The 25,235-nt window shown below is 45.7% G+C and overlaps 1 protein-coding gene across 2 annotated transcripts; it reads left to right on the top strand.

The window, feature by feature from the left end:
• The first annotated feature begins 501 nt into the window (after nt 1–501).
• Nucleotides 502–17,645, top strand: alpk1 (alpha-kinase 1). 2 transcript variants are annotated; one of them, XM_079491163.1, is made up of 14 exons: nt 502–544; nt 2,519–2,695; nt 6,377–6,531; nt 8,467–8,665; nt 9,230–9,289; nt 9,803–9,889; nt 10,012–10,088; nt 10,273–10,368; nt 10,587–10,691; nt 11,110–13,072; nt 13,414–13,561; nt 14,534–14,696; nt 15,309–15,495; nt 16,574–17,645. In XM_079491163.1, exons 2-14 carry the CDS (start codon nt 2,569–2,571, stop codon nt 16,759–16,761), a joined length of 3,555 nt encoding a protein of 1,184 aa, XP_079347289.1. In that variant the 5' UTR covers nt 502–544; nt 2,519–2,568; the 3' UTR covers nt 16,762–17,645. The 2 variants fall into 2 exon arrangements, with proteins under 2 accessions (XP_079347289.1, XP_079347290.1); XM_079491164.1 differs by lacking the exons at nt 502–544; nt 2,519–2,695 and adding an exon at nt 4,044–4,251.
• The last annotated feature ends 7,590 nt before the right edge of the window (nt 17,646–25,235 follow it).

Here is a 25,235-nt window from a genome sequence, read left to right as displayed (position 1 = left end):
CGGAGCGCGTGCCATGCCAGCCCATGCATAATCCTTCCAGCTGTGTGTGTGTGTGTGTGTGTGTGCTGCAGTGCTGACAACCACAACAAGCAGTCAAATGAGTCAATGCATTCTACTACTACTACAAACAACGGCACGGTGCGATCGACACGCTTCTTTCACACACTATTTACATTAGCCTAATAAGTTGATCTTCACTTCACGTGTCATACAGTGCCCGTTTGATTTTTTTTACATTTTATTTATTGGGTTGGGTGGGTTTAATTCGTGGTGGGGATCAGTGTTTGAATCACTTGAATGAGGCGCAAATTAAGCGTTTTGCGCGCGCACAAACACACACACACGCGCGCGCGCACTGCCACTGTCGCGCGCGCACGCAGAGAGCGAGAGGTTTGTGTGTGTGTGCGTGTGTGTGTGTGTGTGTGTGTGTGTGTGTGTGTGAGTGAGAGAGAGAGAGAGAGAGAGAGAGAGAGAGAGAGACTCCTCCTCTGCCCTAATAAACCAACCAGGAAGGAACAGCCTGCCCTGTGTCGCGGTGGTTACAGTATGTATATGAACATTATTTTAATAATCATGTTCAACACAACTATTTGCTTTCGTGTATTGCCTTGAAAAGTGATTGCTACGCTCTGCTGAAACAATTTCCATGCTGGCTGCTCACTTACTGTTTGGATAGGAAAGTGAAACTCATATTATGACATCTGATATCATACTCAGCTCATGTCAGTCCATGAATCAATCAACAGTACAGACAGTAGCCTACGGCTCTATAGCCTTGATAAAGACTTAGGATAGTGGTTTTCAACCAGTGGTCCGGGGACCACTAGTGGTCCTTGAGGGGGTTCCAGCTGGTCCCCAGCTAAATGATAGAGAGTTGGTAACCAAATGATTGTTTAACTCTTGAGAGTCTACACACAATTAGATCATGTAGAAGAATTGTTATTTTGATCAACGTTTGCCTGTTATATCTCTCCTAATGGTACCGACATCAATACAGCATTGGAAATGTGGACAAAATCTTATCCAATGACAACAACATATTTTGTGTCTGAGAGGCTATAAATGTCATCAAAAGGTCAGGTGGACCCTGGCTCAAATGCCACAGAAATAATGGAGCTTGAAATGAAAAGGGTTGAAAACCACTGACTTGGAACTAAGACTATGTACAGTAGCCTACAGTACAAAACATGACATCATGGCAGACAGTGATCATGATTGCATCGCATCTCTGGTATAAGACTAGGCTGAAACATGCCCTGAAACAAAACATGACTGTCATGACTCATATGTCATACAGACAAGTCGAGCATCATTCAAGGGCGGCGGCGGTGGCTCAGAAGTAGAGTGGCCGGATGGCAACCGCAAGGTTGCCAGTTCGAACCCGGGGGCTCCCCCAGAGTTAGTGTCGAAGTGTCCTTGAGCAAGACTCTGAACCCCTAATAGAGGGTATGCTCGTGACATCATCATCATACAAGGAAGTTATGCGGGAATGCGTACTGAGTGGCAAAAAACTACTTTCTGGCCTTGATTGCATGAAATTACTTTAAACAACATTAAATTAACTTTGTCACTCGATCTGCCATTCACTATATGCATGCGCATACCCTCTATTGCTCCCGATGTACTGGTTGGTGCCTTGCATGGTTTCCACTGCCATCGGTGTGTGAATGTGTGTGTGAGTGGGTGAATGTAATGCACAATCTATGTAAAGCGCCTTGGATAACGGCGCTATATAAATGCACCATTTACCATTTACATCTTACAGGTTTTATTCACCGATTAGTCTTGCTAATTCTACTGCTTTGCTATTGAGAGGAAGTCAAGCAGAGGAACTCTTATCTATTCAGGGATTCTGAATAGAATAACACAACGCCTTGGCATGCATGTGAACCATGGATAAGTTAGGACATGATTATTATAATAACAACATGGGCTATAGTTACTCTAGTACAGTGGTTCTCAAACCTTTTCAAAAATAGCAGATATAGGCCTGGGCCATGGCTCAGTGGTCCATGCACCTTGGCTGGTAATTCAGCCTGGCAGTGTGCCTACTGTCTGTCCCTCCATAAATATATATATATATATATATATATATATATATATATATATATATCAAATAAAAAAAAGGCGAAAGCCACAAAAAAAAGAACATTTAAAAAATAGCAGATGTACGCTACAACAATAAGCTTGCAGCGCGGCACAAAATGAGCTTGTATATCTCCAACCTTTTTAAATGATGGATAAAATATTGATAAAGTAGTTAAATGATTGTGGTCCCTGGACCCCATTTTGAGAACCTCTGGTCTAATAGGGTTTCTGAACTGTCCACTGAGTAGACAAAAAAATGTTCTTCTTATAGGAGCGTCTCAACCAATAGACAACCTGATTCTGGGCCTTATTGAGACAGAGAGTCACAGGCATACTGTAGGCTATCTGTGTCTGAGATGGCCACACTCAAATAACTCGGTTTAAGGCTCTTAACAATCGTCTCATAAGAGCATCCTACATCCGTTTTCAGACTCACGCTGACTGAAAGGCAGAGGGAACATACATTAACCCGCGTGCGTGATGATGGACAGCAGGGAGGTCGGGCTCTGGCTTGAAGAATGCCTCCAGGCAGCATCTTCTGCACCACATAGTAGGAGCCCACTAGTCTCCACTGAGGAGACCACGGCGATCTACTGCAGTTACAGAGGTGAGCCACAAGATGGTGCAGCGTGTTTATTTTTCTTAATGGAAGTAAACTGTGAGGCTGATGCATGGGGGCAAGTTGTAGTGGACTCTGGGGCAGTGGCATATACAGGAATTAAGTACCGACTATACTAGGCCTGGCACCAAATGGGGCACACAATTTTTGAGTGGTGGGCACACCATCTCCATCATGTACTGTAGCTTTGTGTGTCCCTATGTCTGTCTGTCCTGTCCCTATGTCTATGAGCTTCACTGTGCATATAGGCATAGGTGCATGATGGGAAGCTGAGTTTTTAGTGTAACACCAGTCTTTTTCAGAGTTCAGTATACAGTTATACAATTACAGTATAGTTCCACCGCTCACTTCACACAGGTGTGATTATTTATTTAATTAATTAATTGGCCTTTAAAGTTCCTCAAAATATGAAGTCAGGTGTTGAGATTGACAGGTCACGGTGATCCCGTTGACCGCCTGACATCATCAAAAAAAACCTAACCAACGGTTCCATTAGTTAGACTGCTACATAAGTTCACAGAAGCTCTCGCCAGCTCTGGCATACAAACGGAAGGGGCGAGAAACAGCTGCTACAAGACACTTCATCCCAACACAACACATTCCCAAATATAAACTATAGGCAGCTTACTAGCACCATAATACTGTGAAGTGAGTGCAGCTCGCATGCACGCACGCACGCACGCAGGCGCACACACACACACACACACACACACACACACACACACAGCACCAGTGCAACAGTTTCAACTCGCTTCCAAATTCAAAATGAAGGAGGATAGCACCCCATCCCCATAGCATAGCAGCAGACAACATGGGGCACAATGACATCCATTCAGCAAAAATTACAATTATGACCTTTGCTGTCTTCAATCATGTAGTAATCCATAATGAAGGGCAGAGGCTGTTGTAGACCTAGAATGCCTGTGATCATTTAATTAACTTCGTAAATTTTCATGTATCAGAGGCATAGAACGGTCGCTACTGTCCCTGGTCGATTTCAATAGTGTGCGGCCTGAATGTGATAAATGCTCCGTTTGTACTCACCCATTAAATAATTCCAAAAACGTGGAGGGAAATATGGTCCTCTAGTTTTATATCCATGTGAAAGTTCTGGCACAAAACGTGTATTTAGTAAATTATCTCCACTTTTTCAAGAGATGCACACGGACTTCTTTCTCTCCGGGGAGGGGGGACTGGAATGATCGATGAACTGTTTTTAGACGTCATCACCAATTGACAAGGGAAACACAAAAGTTTGGGTCACACAATTGGCAGGTGCCTTGCGATAGGTGCTGGGTAATTAATCACACCACCTGCCAATTGTGTGACCCAAACTTTTGTGTTTCCCTTGTCAATTGGTGATGACGTCTAAAAACAGTTCATCGATCATTCCAGTCCCCCCTCGCCGGAGAGAAAGAAGTCCGTGTGCATCTCTTGAAAAAGTGGAGATAATTTACTAAATACACGTTTTGTGCCAGAACTTTCACATGGATATAAAACTAGAGGACCATATTTCCCTCCACGTTTTTGGAATTATTTAATGGGTGAGTACAAACGGAGCATTTATCACATTCAGGCCGCACACTATTGAAATCGACCAGGGACAGTAGCGACCGTTCTATGCCTCTGATACATGAAAATTTACGAAGTTAATTAAATGATCACAGGCATTCTAGGTCTAACACACATTATACCCACTGCCAATATTTAATGCAGTGATTGCATGATCCACATTATGTTATGTTATATAATTAATGACGATACTGTTATAAAAAATCGGTTAATATGATAAAAAAAACAAAAAATCAGGGTGGGCCCAAGCCTACCTAGGCCCACCAGTGGATACATCCCTGGTCTGGAGAAGTGGGTATATTGTGGATTTGTTTTTACATCCAGATACTCCGTCCAGGACAGGCTAAAAATATGCCTCCTCAAGAGACATATTGGCTCAGATCTGAACCAATTTGATTTGGCATTAGGACTGCATTCCCTTGCCGACGTCGACCCCAGGCAGGGTTTGAACCCACAACCTTCCGCATGAAAGGCATATGCTCTAACCACTACACTAGGGCAGCCCTAGAAGTGGGTATATTATTATAGATTTTGTGAAAATGTGCCCATGCCATAATGGAACAAAACAAAAACCTACTGAAACCAAGAGGGGGGAAAAAAAGAACAACACAATGTTGAGGGTATAACATTTATATAAGTATAAGTATATGTATATCTGATTAGTCTACATTCATGAATGGAAAAGGTTTTTCCAAATTTTCAAAGGGTGTATTCACAGCTAACACAGAAACATCCAAAATAGAGTACAATAGTGTACAAAAAAAGTACTCCCGGTTCAAAATAGTGTACAGTAGCTACTGTACGTTTATGGGCTTGTTGGAAACCTGTGTCTTTCCTTGTGAATTCACCTCAAATGCAACGTATTTCCAAGCAGGAAATACAATGTGGTCAATGTACAAAGTCAGTATGGCAAATGAGTATTGATTGATTGATTGATACACAGTAGTTTAAAATATTCTAAATCAATATAGTATTGAAAGAATTCTATTTGTGGCTACGCTAAAACCGATGGCTGTGCAGTGTGCACACTAGAACTGAGTAGTGTGGGCGGGGCCTCGATGCATTGCCCAACTGAAAGATAAGTGGGTATACAATGATATACCTTTGTATACCCTCCACTTCACCACTGGTCATTATTGCTATTACATGGATGCTGCTGAATGTATTAACCCATTTTGACCCGAGATCAGAAATCTGATCAGGATATAGAAGACATCTAAAAATGTCTGACAGTTCTGAAAAAGCTATGTTTCTATGTCAGTCGTTCTTCGATTTTTCAAAAATAGCAGACCTACAAGCTCGTAGCGCGCCACTCGGTGGCGCGCTATGAGCTTGTAGATCTGCTATTTTTCAATAGCGGGTTAACACAACGTTATGTGCAATAATCCAAAACAAAAGATGCAAGACTGGCTCAGATGCAATTTCTCATGTTTTGTTTTGTTTTTAGAACGCTGACGCGTTTTGGCAGAGCCTTCTTCAGAGCACACTTTTATTTTGGAGTGCCGTTTTTTCCATTTAGTTGGTTTATGAGTTATTTTCAAAGCTGCACCACTGCCTTAAACAAAGGGCACTTTCCAGAGGAAGCGCACCTGTTTTTTTCTTTCTTTATGTGCAATAATGTTTTCACCATTTGACTGATAGCCTGTCACCGACTCATCGTGCAACCTCCAGCTTTTCACCAGAGGAGAAAATTATTATTATTTTTTATCCAAAATGAGTTAATAGCACAGGCAGACTCTTCACATACTGAAAGCATGTCTGAAATAAATGTCAGAGCTGAAATCGACATGTAAATATGAAATAAATGCTTAAACATGTAGCTAGGTGTAATGTTAGAGACCACAGAAGTGAACCTTTCAAGCCTGTTTTCTCAACTCGCTGTTTTCTGCAAGACATCACTCTATAAGCCATATCTCCAAAACTGGTGGGTCAAACTGAAAAACCAATATGTCAATTTGAAGCCGCATGATTCCCTGCTTTCATATGACATGAAAAAACGATGAATAATAATCCAACGACAGGCTCCCATTCACGGTGGGTCACATTTTACCTTCTCCTCAATGTGTCTCTCTCTGTCTGTCTGACACCTTCTGGCAGAGTCCCTGTGTGTGGAGCTTCTCTCCCTGCTCCAGGAGGCCGAGCAGATGAGCTGGCCCTTCGTCCCAGAGAAGTGGCAGTACAAGCAGCCAGTGAGCACCGCGGATAAGAGCAACCTCGCCGACCTCATTAGCCAGCACCTGCCTCCACTGCTGGTAGAATAACCCATTCTAGACGAGAACCCTGTTTATAGCATTATGTTATATACTTTAGCTGTTGAAAAATAGCAGCTCTACAAGCTCATAGCGCAGCACCGAGTGCCGCGCTACGAGATTGTAGAGCTGTGATTTTTGAAAAATTGTGAGAATGTGGCGCATATCTCTTTGAATGTATATTCTTTCAGAGCGAATGTTTTTAACTCAAATCTTTGCCTCTGGGGGGTCCCTGGAACTACATATTTTCAGATGGGGGGCCCGCAGCCAAATACAGATAATTCTGGGGGTCCTTGACATGAAAAAGGTTGAGCACCACTGACATAGAAGCATAGGTTTTTCAGAAACCTGTCAGGATATAGAAGGCATTTGTAGAATCGTCCTCAGGTCTAAATGGAATAATGGGCACACACGTCAAAGTACTACAGGTCCCACCGGCCCGGTGGTGTCACAGAACCACAGATGTGTCATTTGGATCTGCCACTCGGCACCGTGACGAGCTTCTTTCATCTTATACCTTCACAATAGAGGTAGCCTTGGTACCCATGGGCTTATATTTTCATTCGCATTCGGCTCAAAAATCATTGCCTTGTTGTTGTGCATTTAATTGGAAAATAAATCAATTTCTTGACAGTTCAGTCATTTAAAATAAAATAAATCACACCCGTGTGAACTGAGTGGTGCAACTACACATTTATTGTTATAGTTACGGTACTAACCATAGCAACCATGCTCGTTTTTTTGGTTGCTAACCATAGCAACCATGTTGCTCGTTTTTTTGGTACGAACAAACACGGGAACACGGGTACACGGGTACAAAGCCAGTTGTTGGAGTGGTTTGCACCACTCAAAAACACACTTTTATCTGACAGACCTGCTATTCTGCAATGCTCTCTTGAAGGACCAATCCTAGTTTTAATTGCCTAATGGGCAACAGTGAATCTCATTGTGACAGTCAAGTTTCTTAGCTTTTCAATTTTGGACGATGAGATTTTTCTCTTGCCGAGTAGAAACTCGAATTAGGGTCAATTCTTGTGTCAATGAAGTGAGGGGCGCATGGTAATGTTTGTTTAATGTAAACAAACATTAAACGTCCATAGACTTGGCTGTTCTGTGTACAAAAAAATTTCTTTCTTTTCTTTTCAAAATCTTTTTATTCAGGTTTTTGTAACAGTAGCCCAGGGGCAAGTATTAAACAGACATATAAAATATAAAAATAAAACTCAATCCCCTATCCCACCCTCCCCCCACCCACAATCCCAAGGATAGTCGGAAAAACAGTCTGGAGGAAATAAAATAAATATATCTATATACACATATACACAAAAATACATGCATACATAATTACAAAAAATAAAAATAAAAGATAATAAAAAGCAGATTTTTCATATCAGAGCAGATTTTGTTTCTGTTGTGGTTTGGCGTTGGCCGAGGCATAGGCACGGCACACTATGAAGTTTGTGTGTTGTGGTAGAATGTCATAAACGGGCCCCAGGTCTTGTAAAACTTTTTCTCAGAGCCGGCAATTGAAAACCTTAACATCTCCAACTCGAGACAGGACATTATACAAAAAGTACATTAAGGGGGCGGCGGTGGCTCAGGGGTAGAATGGCTGGATGGGAACCGCAAGGTTGCCAGTTCGAACCTGGGCTCCCCCAGAGTTAGTGTCGAAGTGTCCTTGAGCAAGACACTGAACCCCTAATTGCTCCTGATGTGCAGGTTGGTACCTTGCATGGTTTCCTCCGGCATCGGTGTATGAATGTGTGTGTGAATGGGTGAATGTAATGCACAATCTATGTAAAGTGCCTTGGATAAAGGCGCTATATAAATGCACCATTTACCATTTACCATTTAAAAAGGTCCATAGACTTGGCTGCCATATGATGTAATTCCGAGAGCCAGACACTGGAATAACTAATCTGTTGCCTGTGCCGACAGGCTCTGCTGAAGGCATCCATCTTGGCCCAGGAGGCGCCTTGTGCGCTGGCAGTGATATTCCTGGTGGACCGTTTCCTGTACTGGACAGACGAATCCAGCCGGCTGCTGAGAATCACCCAGTGTCTCCACAGACGACACCCCGATGCCCCCGTCGCTCCGCAGCTTGTTATACGACAGGCCAGGGTCTACCTTAACTCGGGTAAGCAGCAACAGGGGCCGGCCGGCTGGATGCTTTGGATCGATCCTAGAACTATACCGTAGCTACTGGTCCCAGTGGATAACGTGTGTGTGTGTGTGTGTGTTTTGGATGGAGGATGCTTTTATCCAACACACCTCACGCTGCAGTAACCCATGGTGGCGGTGCTGGTGCCATGTGGTTTGCCCTGCTCAGCTCTACCCAAAGGAGCTTAACCCATTTTGACCCGAGATCAGATTCAAAAAATGTCTTCTACATGCTGACAGTTTTCTGAAAAAGCTACGTTTCTATGTCAGTGGTTCTTCGATTTTTCAAAAATAGCAGACCTACAAGCTCGTAGCGCGCCACTCGGTGGCGCGCTATGAGCTTGTAGATCTGCTATTTTTCAACACCAAAAGGGGTTCCCGCCCAAAATGGATTAACAGGGAACTGCAAGCGAACAACGGGAAACTTTCTAGTCACGTACACAAACATTAAAAGTCTATATACTTGGCTGCCACATCATGACGTAATACCGGAAGGCCATGCAAAATACATTTAATGATCATGGTTGTCACGCCCACACAGGCAAGCTGCAGAAGGCCGAGTACATTCTGAGCAGACTGATCAGCAACAGCGGTGCCACAGGTAGGCTATACCTCTGACCACCGTCTTATTGATCGCTGCTATACGGCAATGGTTCTCAAAGTGGGGTCCGGGGACCCCCAGGGGTCCTTGAGGGAGTTCCAGGGGGTCCCCAGCTAAATGATAGTTAGGAACCAAATGGATACGTATAGGTCTGTAACTCTTGAGTGTACAAATGGACCTGTAAGGATCCATTTGGTTCCATTTGTACACTCAGAGTTAAATTATCAGTGATTTTATAATATAAATTGGGGTCCCAGAGATAGAAATGTGGGTCCGTAACCTAATGCATGTCAAGCTGAGGGTCCATGAAATGAAAATGGTTGAGAATCACTGCTAGAACCATGAAAATCTTCTCTTATGGGGGGTCCCTGCCGTATCTTTTCAAAAGCGAGCAACTAAGTGTTCATTTGAGGGTCCTTGACATGAAAAGGTTTGAGAACCACTGCCATACGGTGTTACCTATCGTCAATAAAAGTGAAAGTTACAGTACTTGTCTTCCCCCACGTACTATAGGTTGCTGGGTGTACCACTCTCCAAGCGACAGGGCCCTCGTGCAGGCGGTCAGCATTCAAGTGCGTGGGCTGATCTTGCAGAAGCTAGGTACATTCACATTGTATTTGTGAGTTCCCGATTTGAGTTGAGAAAATATCACGGTCACATTTTGTTCCTAACTATTATATTATAGTGGCGGAAATTATCTTATATTCTCAACACTGTCTCAGGCCTGTGGTTGGAGGCTGCGGGATTAATATGGGCTTCTCTGGTGGGTTACTACGCTCTCCCTCAACCTGATAAGAAGGTATACTGCCACCGCCATGGCTACATATACTGTAGTGATAGTTGTGGAAATGTTTTGTAGATTGTTTTGTTTATTGTGTTTACCTTTAGAGTTTAGAATATCCCCTTCCATTTTAAGAGGCTCCTGTTACAACCGTTCTAGTTCCCTGATCAGTATGTTGTGTGCATGTCTGTGTGTTCAATAGGGAATTGGGACATCTCTTGGTGTGTTGGCCAATATATTGGTGTCTATGAATGATGAGGACTTCCGTGCGTTTAAGACTAATCCAGACATTGATTTGGTAAGCCTCCAATGAAATTGCATTTATTCATTTATACATAAAAACAATGTCTTACTGTATATTGTGTGCGTGCGTGTGTGCGTGCGTGCGTGCGTGCGTGCGTGCTTGCGTGGGTGCGTGCGTGCGTGCGTGCGTGCGTGCGTGGGTGCGTGCGTGCGTGCGTGCGTGCTTGCGTGGGTGCGTGCGTGCGTGCGTGCGTGCGTGCGTGCGTGCGTCAGTCTCTCCTTGGGGATCAGGATCATCGCCTACTCTCTGCAGCCGAGGCTGCTAAAATGGCGGTGGTGTACAGTCAATATGCCTCACTGTACGTCTTGACCAATGTGGTAAGTTTTGATTGATTGAATACTATATTAGTCAGAAATGTAAACAGCATGTGGTGCAGTCAGTCTAAAAGGATCCTGAGGAGTTCTTCATGGTGTATTTGTTTTTTTATTCATATTTATTTATCGTGGGTAGGTTCACTCACTAAGCAGCTGGACATTCACTTTCCCACCCACATTTTTCCTGACCCTACCAGAAATCTTTTGGCCACAAGTGCGCTCCATAAGCTGCCCCCATGCTGCTCTGTGTCAAGGAAGGGAGTGTCAATATCTAGTATGAAACATTAATTATATTCTCTGTCCTTCATTCTATGTCTCTCCTTGTCCTGTCTGTCTCTCCTTGTCCTGTCTGTGTCTCCTTGTCTGCCTCTCACTCCTATCTAATATCTGTCTCTCTCTTACCGTGTCTGTCTTTCTCCAGGCAGCCCAGGGGACCTGCTTGCTGTCCTACAGCTTCTCAATGGAGTGCCCCGTCTCTGAGAGGCGCTCCTTCCTGCTGCGCGCGCGAGAGGCCTTCGAGATCGGCCTGCTCACCAAAGCAGAGAGCGAGCCGGTCACCAGCCAACAGGAGCTTCACACCTTCATCAAGGCCGCTTACTCGCTGACCGTCACAGACAGGTGGCTGGGCGCCGCGGCTCCGGATGTGCTGGCACTGGCCACGCTAGCCTGCCAGAAAGCGCTGGCCTGTTTCTACGACTACTGCCGTGCCGATAACCAGGAGAGAGACGGCCTCTGTGCTGAGATCATGCGCCTCGTATCCCAAGTCAAACATCTGCTACGCGTCGAACCGTTCCCCAATTCCGACAAGGGCTCTTTCATCCCCGACAGCTACAGAAACATTCAGGAAAGGCCGGTGGATTTCACTCTGGAGGGTTTCTCCCGGGTGATGGCGAGGGTCCAGAAGCATCACGCGTCACTGTGCGAACCTGGTCACTCGTCCAGTCAATCGGACGGTCACTCGGACTGTATAACTGCGATGGGGACGACCGTCGGTACACTGAGTGCAGAGTGCACTACTGAAAGCCACAGAGCTGCAAGAGACAGTCTGGAGGGAGAGCCCCAACCTGCACCTTCAAGAGACAGTCTGGAGGGAGAGCCCCAACCTGCACCTTCAAGAGACAGTCTGGAGGGAGAGCCCCAACCTGCACCTTCAAGAGACAGTCTGGAGGGAGAGCCCCAACCTGCACCTTCAAGAGACAGTCTGGAGGGAGAGCCCCAACCTGCACCTTCAACCCGCAGCACAGGTCTGACTAACGGGACGTCTGACTTTAGGGCAGTCCCCCTGCAGGACGACGTCGGCACCACTTTAGGGAGCACCGAAGAGCTCAGCTCTTCGTGGCAGAGGCTTTCGTTGAGCAGCTCTGGGTCTCCGCGTCCTAGCAGCAGCGGGTATACAGGGAGCTGTGTTTTTGCCGGGGAAAGTAAAGCTAATGTCTCCGATCAGAGCTGTCCGACTACAGAGGTCAGCGAGGATGGGTCTGGCGGCATGGAAGACTCCATCAGCGAGAACGGGAAGCGAGCCAAAGTCGGCTCCAAAGCTGCCGTCCGTTTTGAGCCGGGCCCAGCATCCCCTGTGCAGCACGCCACATCCACCTCCAGTCCAGGAAGTGACTCGGATCGGTTCGAATTGCTACAGGCTGCAATAGAGACGGCGGTGGAAACCGACGAAAGTTGGATCGCCGACGTTGCCGCTGGGTCGGGACACAGTGGATCGACGTGGCCCATAACCCAAAGGAATGTCAGAACGGGCAGCTCTCTCAGCGACAGCCTCAGCTCCCGTTCATCTTGGGACAAACTCTCGCTTAACACAAATTCCCCCACGAGTGGCATTCTTCATCCAACTGGTTGGTCCTCCAAACCAGGCACGGGCCACTGCAGCAACCCGACCCAAAGATCTGGAGGCTTACCTCCTGGCCAACCTGAGCCTGACGCTAATAAGGGCCCACAGCGGAGCCCGAGGCCGTCTGTCGGTATCAGCCAGTGTGCCCCAACTGAAACGTGGTCGGAGAACTCGTTTGAGATGTTGGAGGCGAGTGAGATGGGAATCAAGCCCAGCTCGGCGGAGGCGAGTGAGATGGGAATTAAGCCCAGCTCGGCGGAGGTGAGTGAGATGGGAATTAAGCCCAGCTCGGCGGAGGTGAGTGAGATGGGAATTAAGCCCAGCTCGGTGGAGATGCACAATGACCCCCCTCATGGAAAGAACCCTTGGTGCTACAGCTGTGTGCAGCAGTGCTTTGTGGGTAGCGTGGACCCGGAGCGGCAGTACGCGTTGACGGAGCAGGATCGCCGTGCGCTCCTGGCCGGGGTTTGCCACGTGTGTCTGTTGAAGAGGCTGCAGAGTGAGAAGACCCAGTTCAAGCTCAACGCCTACAGAACCGCCTACAGTAAGTTCTGAACATCACACCTGTGTGAAGTGTGGGGTGCTTTTATAATCGTTAGGGATGTCTCGATACACTTATTTCATTCCCGATCCGATCCCAATACCACAATTTCTGTGTTAGCCGATACCGATGCCGAATACCGATACCAAAGAATAATATTTATAATAAAAAAAAAAGAAAAAAAAGAAAATGACTTATTTTCTCTCGTGTTGTGTTTATAGCAGACTCCAAATGTGCACTTGCAATTTTGACAACTCCAAAGCAAACTCCACATGCCCCAACATTTTATTTACCTGCCATAGTGTCAACCCCTTACCCCTGTGTCGGATCGGTGTCTTCCACAGGTGCCCTTCATCTGAAATTCTCCAGGGCCACAGGGCTGTGGGCAGCCAGAGAGACATGCGCGTACATCGGAGAGCTGATGGGCATGGAGGGCAAGCAGAGAACAACACTGTGGGTACAGTTTCTCCACCAGGAGGAACGGTTGAGCAGGTGCTGTAGGCCATCGACAGTTCAACATACAGTAGTCCAACAATCCTGCTTAAAGGGGAATACCACTCATTTTCAACATTTTACCATGTCATTAATATACCTTTAGAGGTGTTGTGTGGAAACAATAAAAAAGTCCCCCCCATTCTGTGTTTCCTAGAAAAATCATTGACAAAAAAATCATTAACATGGTGAATCACATCTTGATGACATCATCAAGATGTGATTCACCATGTTAATGATTTTTTTCAGACCTCCAGTTCTAGGAAACACAGAATAGGGGGACTTTTTTATTATTTCTACACGACAGCTCTAAGGTATATTAATGACATAGTAAAATGTTGAAAATGAGTGGAATGCCCCTTTAACCCATTTTGACCTGGGAACGATTCTACAAATGCCATCTGAAATTTTTGATTGATTGAAATATTTATTAACAGTTTGCAGAATTACAGTACATTTCAAGCACAAACTCAATACAAAGGCTGTTAACTGTGAGTGGACGACCCAATTAAGCATTACACTTGTTTACAATAGGGTCCACCATGTTCAATTCATCAAAGAGAAACCCTATGTTAGAAACATAGTCAGTGGTTCTCAAACATTTTCATGTCAAGGACCCCCAAACAATATCTGTATTTCGCCGCCGACCCCCATCTGAAAATATGTTGTTCCAGGGAGCCCCCCCCCCGCCCCCAGAAGCAAAGATTTGAGTTAAAAACGTTCGCTCTGAAAGAATATAATATTCAAAGATTTGAGGCATATTTTCACGATTTTTCAAAAATAGCAGACCTACAAGCTCATAGCGCGGCACTCGGTGCCGCGCTATGAGCTTGTAGGTCTGCTATTTTTCAATAGCTAAAGTGTAACATAATGCTTGAAACACCAAAAGGGGTTCCTGCCCAAAATGGGTTAACCCATCAAAGGCATTTTTCACTTTCAAATAAAACGTGTTGTATGATCCTCCTCGTCCAGTTATGTGGGTAAAGATTACCTGAGGCCGCGGGGCATTCAGTTCCACCTGCATGACGTGGAGAGACAGATGACGGCTCAGTACTACGTCACGGAGTTCAACAAGAGCCTCTACGACAAGGAGGTCACCGCTCACATCTTCTTCATTCCCTCCGAGGTCCTGCTGGTGAGAGCAAATCCTAACCCTGCGTTCACACGAGGCAGATGCAAAAGATCACAGCATGATTTGTCGCGTTCTCGCTTTGTAAAATCTGTTGTCATCAAAGCGTGCATCTGTAGTGACGTGTGTCATTGCGGCTACAGTTGTAGCTTTGTAGCTTTGCATCTGGAAGTGGAACCCAGCTCAGCTTCAATTTGTAGCTTTGTAGCTTTTGCGAGCAGCTACAAACGTCGGATGCATCTTTGCATCTTCATGTCGCTGGCTTCCATTGACCATGAATCTGCCCATGTGAACTCAGCATAAATAAAGGTCCTTTTAGATGGGCAGCGTGTGAACATTAGGTTCAATTTCAACATGCAAATTTTCCAGGAAGAAATTTTGCAGTATTAGCTTGGAATGGATGTCATTGGTAGGCAGGTTTCTGAACTGCCCACAGCCCACCTCTGAGACACAGAGTAAATGGAAATGGTGCCATATTATAATGGTATATTAGTGTCATAACTCATTACACCTTCACATAACCATGATAACAAGGGACTTTCATACAGAGCCAGGTGAAAAAAATATTCTCAAACACATTCTCCCACGTCCCTTGTGTTTATTTGTGTGGTTGAATAGGTGCTGGATGGGGAGGAGATTGTGGGATGCATTACAGTGGAGCCGTACATGCTTGGTGACTTTGTCAAACTCACCAACAACACATGGAAGAAGGAGGAGAGGTTTCAGGCCACAGAGTATGGCATCGCCTTTGGACATTTCACTTACCAGTTCTCCAACTGCCAAGAGGTTGTTGTGGACCTACAAGGTGTGTGTGTGCGTTTGTGTGTATGTCAGTGCACGCTTGCTCGTTGAAAGAATTCTGATTTACTGTGCGAGTTCTTCGACATGGGAGTGCAACAGCGCATACGTTGGTCCGACATGCTACAGTAACGGTCCGACAGGAATTAGTCTGACACTAGCCTCGATCTAGGAGTGGGAGTGAACTAGCCTGGGTAAACCCCTCCCCATGTTGTCCAGCAGGGGGAGTGGTTTTACCAGGCTAGGAGTGAACTACAGTGCAAAGGGGCATCACTCCAAATTTGGTGACATCAGTTTTCTCCTCTGGTTTCTATCAGGGCGGGGAGGGGCAGGGGGGGGCTCAGATTGGTGAACCAATATTCTCGCTTGGTCCATGCGCTACACACCCCTCTTCTAGACCAGAAAGCATGCAGGCTGTGCCAGGCTAGTTTGACACATGTGTGGCTGGTAAGACTCACCCGTGCCTCCCGAAATGCGTTGCCAGTTAAGACACATGCGTGGCCGGTTAAGACACATGCGTGGCGGGTTAAGACACATGCGTGGCCGGTTAAGACACATGTGCGGCGGGTTAAGACACATGCGTGGCCGGTTAAGATATCATTTTAATCATGGCTTTGATTACATTTTGTGGATATAGATTGATTTACCGAACAGTGATAGGAAATGTTTTTGTTGACTAATAGCGACACATTTCCTTCTGTCATGCTGACTATTTTCATCACTTGTGATGGTGTGCAGATAAGGTATTGAAAGGAAATGTATTTTTGTCACATTCGTCCCAACCCCTACGCAAGTTAACCTGACTCCGCCAGATGGGGCAGCAGAGAGTACACTGGGTTCCCCCCTCCTGCTCCCCAGTGTACTCTCTGCTGCCCCATCTGGCGGAGTCAGGTTATACGCAAGTACTTGGGGGACGAGATGTTGCCGAGGGATGTTAAACTTAAACTTTATTGGCTGTCCTCTGAAATATCCTTAAAATGACTGCTGGATGTACTGTACCTACGGTACGTTAATAATTACTTTGTTTGATCAAGAGTGCGTCCAATTCTGAAAGCTTCATCTCGGTTTGTTGTTTTTCTCCACAGGTTGGGTGACAGCCAACGGTAAAGGGTTGACCTATTTGACGGACCCCCAGATCCACTCCAGCAGGACCCCCAGGGGTCCCGCCAACTTTGCAGACAGAGGCCTCAGGTACTTCCTGGAGGAGCAGCATGGACCAGAGTGCAATAGGATCTGCCAGCTACTCAAACTGCCCCCAATGTCAACACCATGACTTTAACTCCTCTCTCAAACTGTGGGAGGTGGCGGGGTGTGTGCGTTTGTGCGACTTGGCTGGTTAATGATGCTTGCTTCCATGGGTTGCACCCATGCACCCATGTCTCATCTTCTTAACGATAAGCTTCCTGTGTCTCCATAATGCTATGCAGTAATAGTAATAGTTAATGTCATTATTATTAGCAACGATATGTTATTCAAAGTAAATGAGGATAAAGGACATGTTACTTATAACAAATGCATACACGCAGGCACACACCAATGCAGAGTATTTAAATGATAATGCATGGCCTTAAACTGTTCTCCAATATTGATGGAATCAAATGTAGGCTACTGATAAGACATAATATGTACCAGAGGCTACATCTGATGGAACAATTTGAATGCCGTTGCTTTCAGATTATACTTTTTACCTCACTGAAAAAATAGACACTTGCACCAAATGACTGGGATGCCCAGTGAGGCTTTTGATTCATTGTTATGTAAAAATACTGAAAACTGCATAATTATGATATTTTCACACGTGTTGTAGCTATTTTTATGCATTACATTTTAATCCTCCCATTTCATTTTCACTGTCCACAAATGTTGAGACTACAACGATGCCTGAAATGTTGCCACCGCTGTATTTGTTCATTGTAAGTACATCATTTATTGAATATCCAAAAACTCAAACTATGTTGCACTAACTACTAATCTAGTCAGCAGAAACTAGAAAGCCATGCTATTGCCCACCAGAGGGTGCTGTAAACATGTCTCAAGTCTCAACTACAAGTGATTCATACCTTTCTGTTTAGAGCGAGTTGAACAGAACAGGATTGTCTTGAATATTCTAGACTTTGTCATAAACAAATAACAGGAATCAGTTCCTCTTTGTCTCTATTCTCTCTCCTCCCTTTTGTCTTTATATTCACATTACACACATCCATATAAATGATAGCTCATGCTACACCTAGTCAATGTAATGTAACATTTAAATGCAGTGTTTATTAAATTATAACACATCTACATACAATACATTTACATCATACAAAATTACATGTGATACTGATCATAACAAACTAATATGCAATAAATATGCTGTACATACACATTACATTATGATGCTAATCATACAAAAGAAATGGCAAATGTTATGTTACATGTAGGACGGAGGTGAAACATGTGGTTGTTGTGGTGATGGAAATCATGATTTAACTGATCAGGGAAGGAAAATAGTAACAATCAGTACCAAACTAAGGCATAAACAACAAACTACAGTAGGGCATAAACGTCAAAGAAACAAATACTTCATATCGATATCATATAAATACCATGCAGTAATAACTACTCATCATATAAATTAAGATCATTGAACAAATACTTCCTGTAATATAACATTACAGGAATGCATAACAGGATCTTCTCACTACTTCATTATATAAATATCAACATTGCAGGATCTTACACAAGAGAATTAAGATGGTTTAATGAACGGAGAAGGAACTTACAGTTTATTAATGCAACACAGACATGGGGTTCTATCTCTGAGACCAAATGTTTGCTCTCAGTTCTACCTGGGCTTCAATTAGGCCAATTAACACCAGACCTGAGACACCACCCTCCACTAAGTGAAATGATTACAGACTTCTAACTTCACAGACTCCCATCCAGACAGTGATGGGACTGGGTTTGTTTGATCACTCTGTACAGGTTTGGTTGCTGATTGTAAGGTTGACACAATACAGAAACATACAGAAATAAAAAGATACTGTAGATAATTAAATAGAGAAAGAGAAATAACAGGATACTAATTAAATAAATGGATGTATTGGGAAATAAATAAATAAGGAAATACATCATGAATACAAAAAACATTAATTTGTCAAACATAAATACATATATTTAATATGTATTCATGTTTCCGTTTCTGTGCATATGTATTTATTTTCAAATTAACCTTCACTTTTACTTCTACATTTTTCATTAAGTTCTTTATTTGTACATATATAAAATATAAAAATAATAAAAAATCTTGTGGACCTCGATAAAAGTCTGAGCTGATCGGTCCAGGGGTTTGCATGATTAATTCCGGACACAAAGAAATCTTATCTTATTACACTTAATACGTTTAATGTGTCCTTTGTATTTATCTGTTCACCTCTTCATGGCACACCATTGTCTCCACACTTTGCACAAATATAACTAAGGGTTGGGAGGCTAGCTTGCATGTTTTCAACTTTCATATTTTCCTTTAAACTTTGATTTTACTGAGGCACTACACTGTCTCTCTGCATTCTTAAAACTGAGATATCGCCCCATATTTTACCCATTAGAGGGCTGCCTAGCTACTGCACAAAAAAAAATCTGAACCTCTGTCCAATTAAATCGTCTTCAATCGCCTGGCAGGCGTTGTTTGTTTGATTCCCATCACCCGGGGGGTAGTGTCTGTGGTACTGATGTGGTGTAGGTTATGAGCGTACACACAAGGAGGTACTGCGCACGTGTGTATGCCCGTGCACGCTTGTGCCTGTGATATTTAATGAAAGGGGCGCATATCCGTGCACGTGTTCATGTCTCCCGGAGAGTGAAGCAAAGTACAAACAGAACTTTGAACATTACTTTCATCAAACTGTTAAATTATGCATTCTTCACTTTGTGAGATGCACATTATTTAGGCCCCATGCAGGCCAGGTTGGGCCTGTGTGGCTCTCCAGCGCATCTGAATTGTCTGCCCATCATGCCTTCAGCGTCTTCATCTCTTCCAGAGCTAAATAATCTCCTGCCCAGTGGTCAGCTGGTCTCCTGCCCAGTGGTCAGCTGGTCTCCCGCAGACAGTGGTTGTTTGGACGCACACGGACACATTCATTAACCCATAACACAGAGAGACATTTAGCAAAACAAAAGAAACAACTACAGCACTCTCACAGCGACGCTGTGGTCACGGTGTCCATCTCTTTCTCATGGCTGTCCCTCTTTTCAGGTCTTGAGGGGTCATTTAGGATCTTTTCTCAGAGTTTGAAATTGCAGGCAGGTAGGTGGGCGGACAGACGCACACACGCAAGCACAAACGGTCTTCTAGAAGGCAAGCAAGCCCCTTATAGGAGGCACATTAATGTTAGAAAAAAGAAAGAAAGAACAAGCGTCACCAAGATCACTTGTTATTTGTGGTTAGAGATGCCAACTCTTGTTATTAATCAGGGAGAGTATGACCTTTTCAAAGGAAATGGGAATTCTCTATACTCATTAATTATTATAACTCATTATTCATTAGTATATCCCGATTGTCTAATTGATTGATTAATTTATTGATTGATACACCTAACTGATTGTTTGGCCTTTATAAAGAGTACCTGTAACTTGATTAGGCCTGAAGGGCCTTAATCAAGGTGTATAACCTACCGTTTATATCCTGCATCGTCACCAGAGCGCGGCGGCCCTGGGCTGGGTCCTCTCCCCTCGAGCCTTCTGGCCAAAGCCTTCAAAGAACTTCCTGAGCTTGGAGACTGGCTGGCGACGGGGATCGTCCTGATCAAAGAGCTTCTTGAGCACGAGGACCGAGTGATACGTTGGCCCCTGCTGCACCACATCGGCGTCCTGTGTGAAGCCAACGCTTGACGGTGTCTGTAGTACACATGTTGCTGGTGGTGGTGGGGCCGACTGCAGGACTCCAGGATGCCCCTGCTGCACCACATCGGCGTCCTGTGTGAAGCCAGCGCTTGACGGTGTCTGTAGTACACATGTTGCTGGTGGTGGTGGGGCCGACTGCAGGACTCCAGGATGCCCCTGCTGCACCACATCGGCGTCCTGTGTGAAGCCAACGCTTGACGGTGTCTGTAGTACACATGTTGCTGGTGGTGGTGGGGCCGACTGCAGGACTCCAGGATGCCCCTGCTGCACCACATCGGCGTCCTGTGTGAAGCCAACGCTTGACGGTGTCTGTAGTACACATGTTGCTGGTGGTGGTGGGGCCGACTGCAGGACTCCAGGATGCCCCTGCTGCACCACATCGGCGTCCTGTGTGAAGCCAACGCTTGACGGTGTCTGTAGTACACATGTTGCTGGTGGTGGTGGGGCCGACTGCAGGACTCCAGGATGCCCCTGCTGCACCACATCGGCGTCCTGTGTGAAGCCAACACTTGACGGTGTCTGTAGTACACATGTTGCTGGTGGTGGTGGGGCCGACTGCAGGACTCCAGGATGCCCCTGCTGCACCACATCGGCGTCCTGTGTGAAGCCAACGCTTGACGGTGTCTGTAGTACACATGTTGCTGGTGGTGGTGGGGCCGACTGCAGGACTCCAGGATGCCCCTGCTGCACCACATCGGCGTCCTGTGTGAAGCCAACACTTGACGGTGTCTGTAGTACACATGTTGCTGGTGGTGGTGGGGCCGACTGCAGGACTCCAGGATGCCCCTGCTGCACCACATCGGCGTCCTGTGTGAAGCCAACGCTTGACGGTGTCTGTAGTACACATGTTGCTGGTGGTGGTGGGGCCGACTGCAGGACTCCAGGATGCCCCTGCTGCACCACATCGGCGTCCTGTGTGAAGCCAACACTTGACGGTGTCTGTAGTACACATGTTGCTGGTGGTGGTGGGGCCGACTGCAGGACTCCAGGATGCCCCTGCTGCACCACATCGGCGTCCTGTGTGAAGCCAACGCTTGACGGTGTCTGTAGTACACATGTTGCTGGTGGTGGTGGGGCCGACTGCAGGACTCCAGGATGCCCCTGCTGCACCACATCGGCGTCCTGTGTGAAGCCAACACTTGACGGTGTCTGTAGTACACATGTTGCTGGTGGTGGTGGGGCCGACTGCAGGACTCCAGGATGCCCCTGCTGCACCACATCGGCGTCCTGTGTGAAGCCAGCGCTTGACGGTGTCTGTAGTACACATGTTGCTGGTGGTGGTGGGGCCGACTGCAGGACTCCAGGATGCCCCTGCTGCACCACATCGGCGTCCTGTGTGAAGCCAACGCTTGACGGTGTCTGTAGTACACATGTTGCTGGTGGTGGTGGGGCCGACTGCAGGACTCCAGGATGCCCCTGCTGCACCACATCGGCGTCCTGTGTGAAGCCAACGCTTGACGGTGTCTGTAGTACACATGTTGCTGGTGGTGGTGGGGCCGATTGCAGGACTCCAGGATGCCCCTGCTGTACCACATCGGCATCCTGTGTGAAGCCAACACTTGACGGTGTCTGTAGTACACATGCTGGTGGTGGGGCCTGTGGGGCTCCCATTGTTCTATCATCAGGATGATCCTGCTGCACCACATCGGCATCCTGTGTGAAGCTCACACTAGACGGTGTCTTTAGTACACATGCTGGTGGTGGTGGGGCCGACTGCGGGATTCCCATTGTTCCATCACCGGGATTCTCCTGCTGCACCACATCGGCATCCTGTGTGAAGCCAACGCTAGACGGTGTCTGTAGTACAGATGTTGCTGGTGGGGCCAACGGGGCTCCCATTGTTCTATCACCAGGATGCTCCTCCTGTTCAGCCATCTTCTCGAGGTTGAGGTCTGACTGATGTTTCGACTCCACGACGACGGCAGCAGCACCCTCTCCGGCGCTAGAGCTGGGGTCCTGTGCACCCTCTCCGGCGCCAGAGCTGGGGTCCTGTGCACCCTCTCCGGCGCCAGAGCTGGGGTCCTGTGCACCCTCTCCGGCGCCAGAGCTGGGGTCCTGTGCACCCTCTCCGGCGCCAGAGCTGGGGTCCTGTGCAGTGGTCGGTGGTGCAGGAGAGACCCGTGGGACCGGGACTGCCGGATCGGCTCCTTCGACGATCTTGAGCTTGGGGACTGCTGACTGACAACTGAACTCCACCACCGTCTTTATCTCCTGCTCGAAGATCATCTTGAGCTTGAGCACCGACATATATTTTGGCTCCACGGCGACGACAGACTTCTCCTCCCGGCCTGCTTCCGCACCCTGCTGTGTGGAGCCAATAAAGCTCAGTCTCTGTGCGTGGGATGGCGGGCCACACGGAAGTCCCATAATCCTCTTGAGCTCGACGAGCCTATTCACCGTCTCAGTCAACAGCACGATCTCCCGCTCGTCCAAATTGTCTGCCCAGGCCTGCAGTCTCTTCATCTCCTCCAGGATTTTCGTCCCCACCTCCATCATTTCATTCTCCTCCACATTATTCAGGATTTCCGTCCCCACCTCCATCATTTCATTCTCCTCCACATTATTCTCCAACAACTCCCGTGTCTCCACCATGTGACCTGTGTACATTTGCATTGTTTCCATTGCTGTGGTTTCTTTACCACTTGGTCTTATCTTGTACGGCTTTGCTGTTTAAGAACTTCAAATTGTGATTATTTTCTCAGCTATTATTCTGTAAATTACTTTTTTTATATATGGATAAATTCTTTGAATGATATGGGGCCTGGGGGCTGCTGTATATAAATCTGTTTGTGACGTACCATTACCTCACTATACCTATTATGGAGTTACGTACTGTATGTCCAATTGTGATCCCTCTAGAGTAGACTAAATGGTAAATGGTGCATTGGTGCCTTTATCCAAGGCACGTTACAGAGATTGTACATTACATTCACCCGTTCACACACTGATGCCGGACACAAGGCACCAAGTTGCACATCAGGAGAAATTAGGCGACTGGCTTAGGGGTTCAAAGTCTTGCTCAAGGACACTTCGACATTAACTCTGGGGGAGCCCAGGTTCGATCTGGGAACCTTGTGGTTCCCATCTGGTCACTCTAAACCTGAGCCACTGCCGCCCCGTAGCAATGCATCACTGCAACGCTCAGCGCGGCCCCTCGCTTGCCTGACAGCTCACCCAAGGGTGCTTCACGTGGCTCAAGTCCGCTTCAGATGTTACGCCACTGTCATTTTAAGTGTTCAACCTTATCTTCATATAATTGGGCCTCACTAATTATAATATTATATAAGATGGCTCATTATAAAATGGCACCATTTATGTCTGCTCACTCTCAGAGGAGGAGTGTGGACAGTTCAGAAACCCGCCTATACCGGTGGGGGAATCCAAGCTAATAGAAACGGCAGGCTTTCTATTCCGGCTGGAAAGTTAGCATGCTATAATGGAAGCCATTTGTTGGCACGTTGATAAAAAAATATCACACGTGAAGTGAGTTGCGCTCTTATCATCATCCATCATCGTACATCACATCATCACATTCCGTGCTCAGCCAATCAAATCATTGCACAGTCCGTGGTCCTCACCTTCGTCATCAATGTTTGTGTTTACGTTATGTGTTTGCACAAACACTCAAAACTGGCCATTCATTGTCAATGGCATTTACCGTTTGTGTTTAGGACAATGTTTGTGTTTACACAAACCCACAAATCTGGACATATGACTTGTGTGATTTAACATCCAAACCAGTTTTGGATGTTGATGTTACACAATGTCTGGGCTCATATAAATCAATTCCGTCTCCCTAAATTGTGTATTTCTGGATGTTTCCTACTGACTGATTCAGTGAATAAAATATTAGAAGTGATGGGAATGTACAATAACCTTTCTTCAAACATAATATGATCACACATTTTGTTGCCTAATAATGATCACGAGGCCCATCCTTGGACTGTGTGTTCCGGTCCGTACCTGTATCAGTGTAGTCAGGTATTCCAGTCCCATGACTTCCTCAGGCTCACATGACAGTGATGTCACTCTCAGGGCAATGTGATCCTCTCCAGACAGCCAAAACTCCAGTACTGGTTTTCCCAAGCCTCCTTCATTCCTGTGAGTACAGTACAACACCATTACCTCTGACCCAGTGTGTTTGGAGAACTCCCAAGACGAAGGTCCTGCTTCAACTTGCCAGTGGTGGGGAAAGTACTCAAATGTTGCACTTGAGTAAAAGTATAAATACTGCAATGTAGATGTACTCCGTTACAAGTAGAGAAGTCCCATATTAAAAATGTACTCAAGTAAAAGTACAAAAGTATCGGCATCAAAATGTACTTAAAGTACCAAAAGTAAAAGTACTCATTCGTGCAGAATGTCCCATCTTTTGGAAATAGGCTAAATAGCAGATCTACAAGCTCACAATGCGTCGCATTGCAACGCATGCAAGTATCGGAAATTGGAAATACTCAATTAAAGTATTAATACCTCAACAATGTACAGTACTTGAGTAAATGTGCGTTAATGTAAGTTTCCACCACTTAAACGTGCACATGATACCTTTAATTCAGAGTTAACATGCAGTAAACAGACTGTATGTCCATTAGCCAAACCAAACAAGCTGTGCATGGAATAATAACTCCGGCCATTATTTTTCTGTAATTGTAAAAAAATATTATTAAACTGATCATAATAGAGGGTTACTTATTTACATGTCCTCTAGCAACCTGTGTTCTGGGATAATAAAGTACATCTAGGATATCGTTTTTTATGATCTGATAAAGTCACATGCTTTGTTAATGTAATTGCCTCTTATCATCAGCAGGGACGTGCTGTAAAATGTGAGGACCCTTATGTAAACAAGTCTTAGTGCTTCTT

Source organism: Electrona antarctica (assembly GCF_951216825.1).
Source record: "Electrona antarctica genome assembly, chromosome: 21".
Taxonomy (NCBI): Eukaryota; Metazoa; Chordata; class Actinopteri; order Myctophiformes; family Myctophidae; genus Electrona; species Electrona antarctica.
Note: the sequence above shows the minus strand (reverse complement) of the source record. Positions and strands in the feature narration are given on the sequence as shown.

What these genes read in the sequence shown, in the direction of transcription:
- alpk1 (XM_079491163.1), top strand. Translation starts at nt 2,569, where the DNA reads ATGATGGACAGCAGGGAGGTCGGGCTCTGGCTTGAAGAATGCCTCCAG. An exon ending in TCCCTCAACCTGATAAGAAG is followed by an intron (nt 10,089 to 10,272) that starts GTATACTGCCAC and finishes TGTGTTCAATAG; the next exon opens with GGAATTGGGACATCTCTTGG. An exon ending in GGTTGTTGTGGACCTACAAG is followed by an intron (nt 15,496 to 16,573) that starts GTGTGTGTGTGC and finishes TTTTCTCCACAG; the next exon opens with GTTGGGTGACAGCCAACGGT.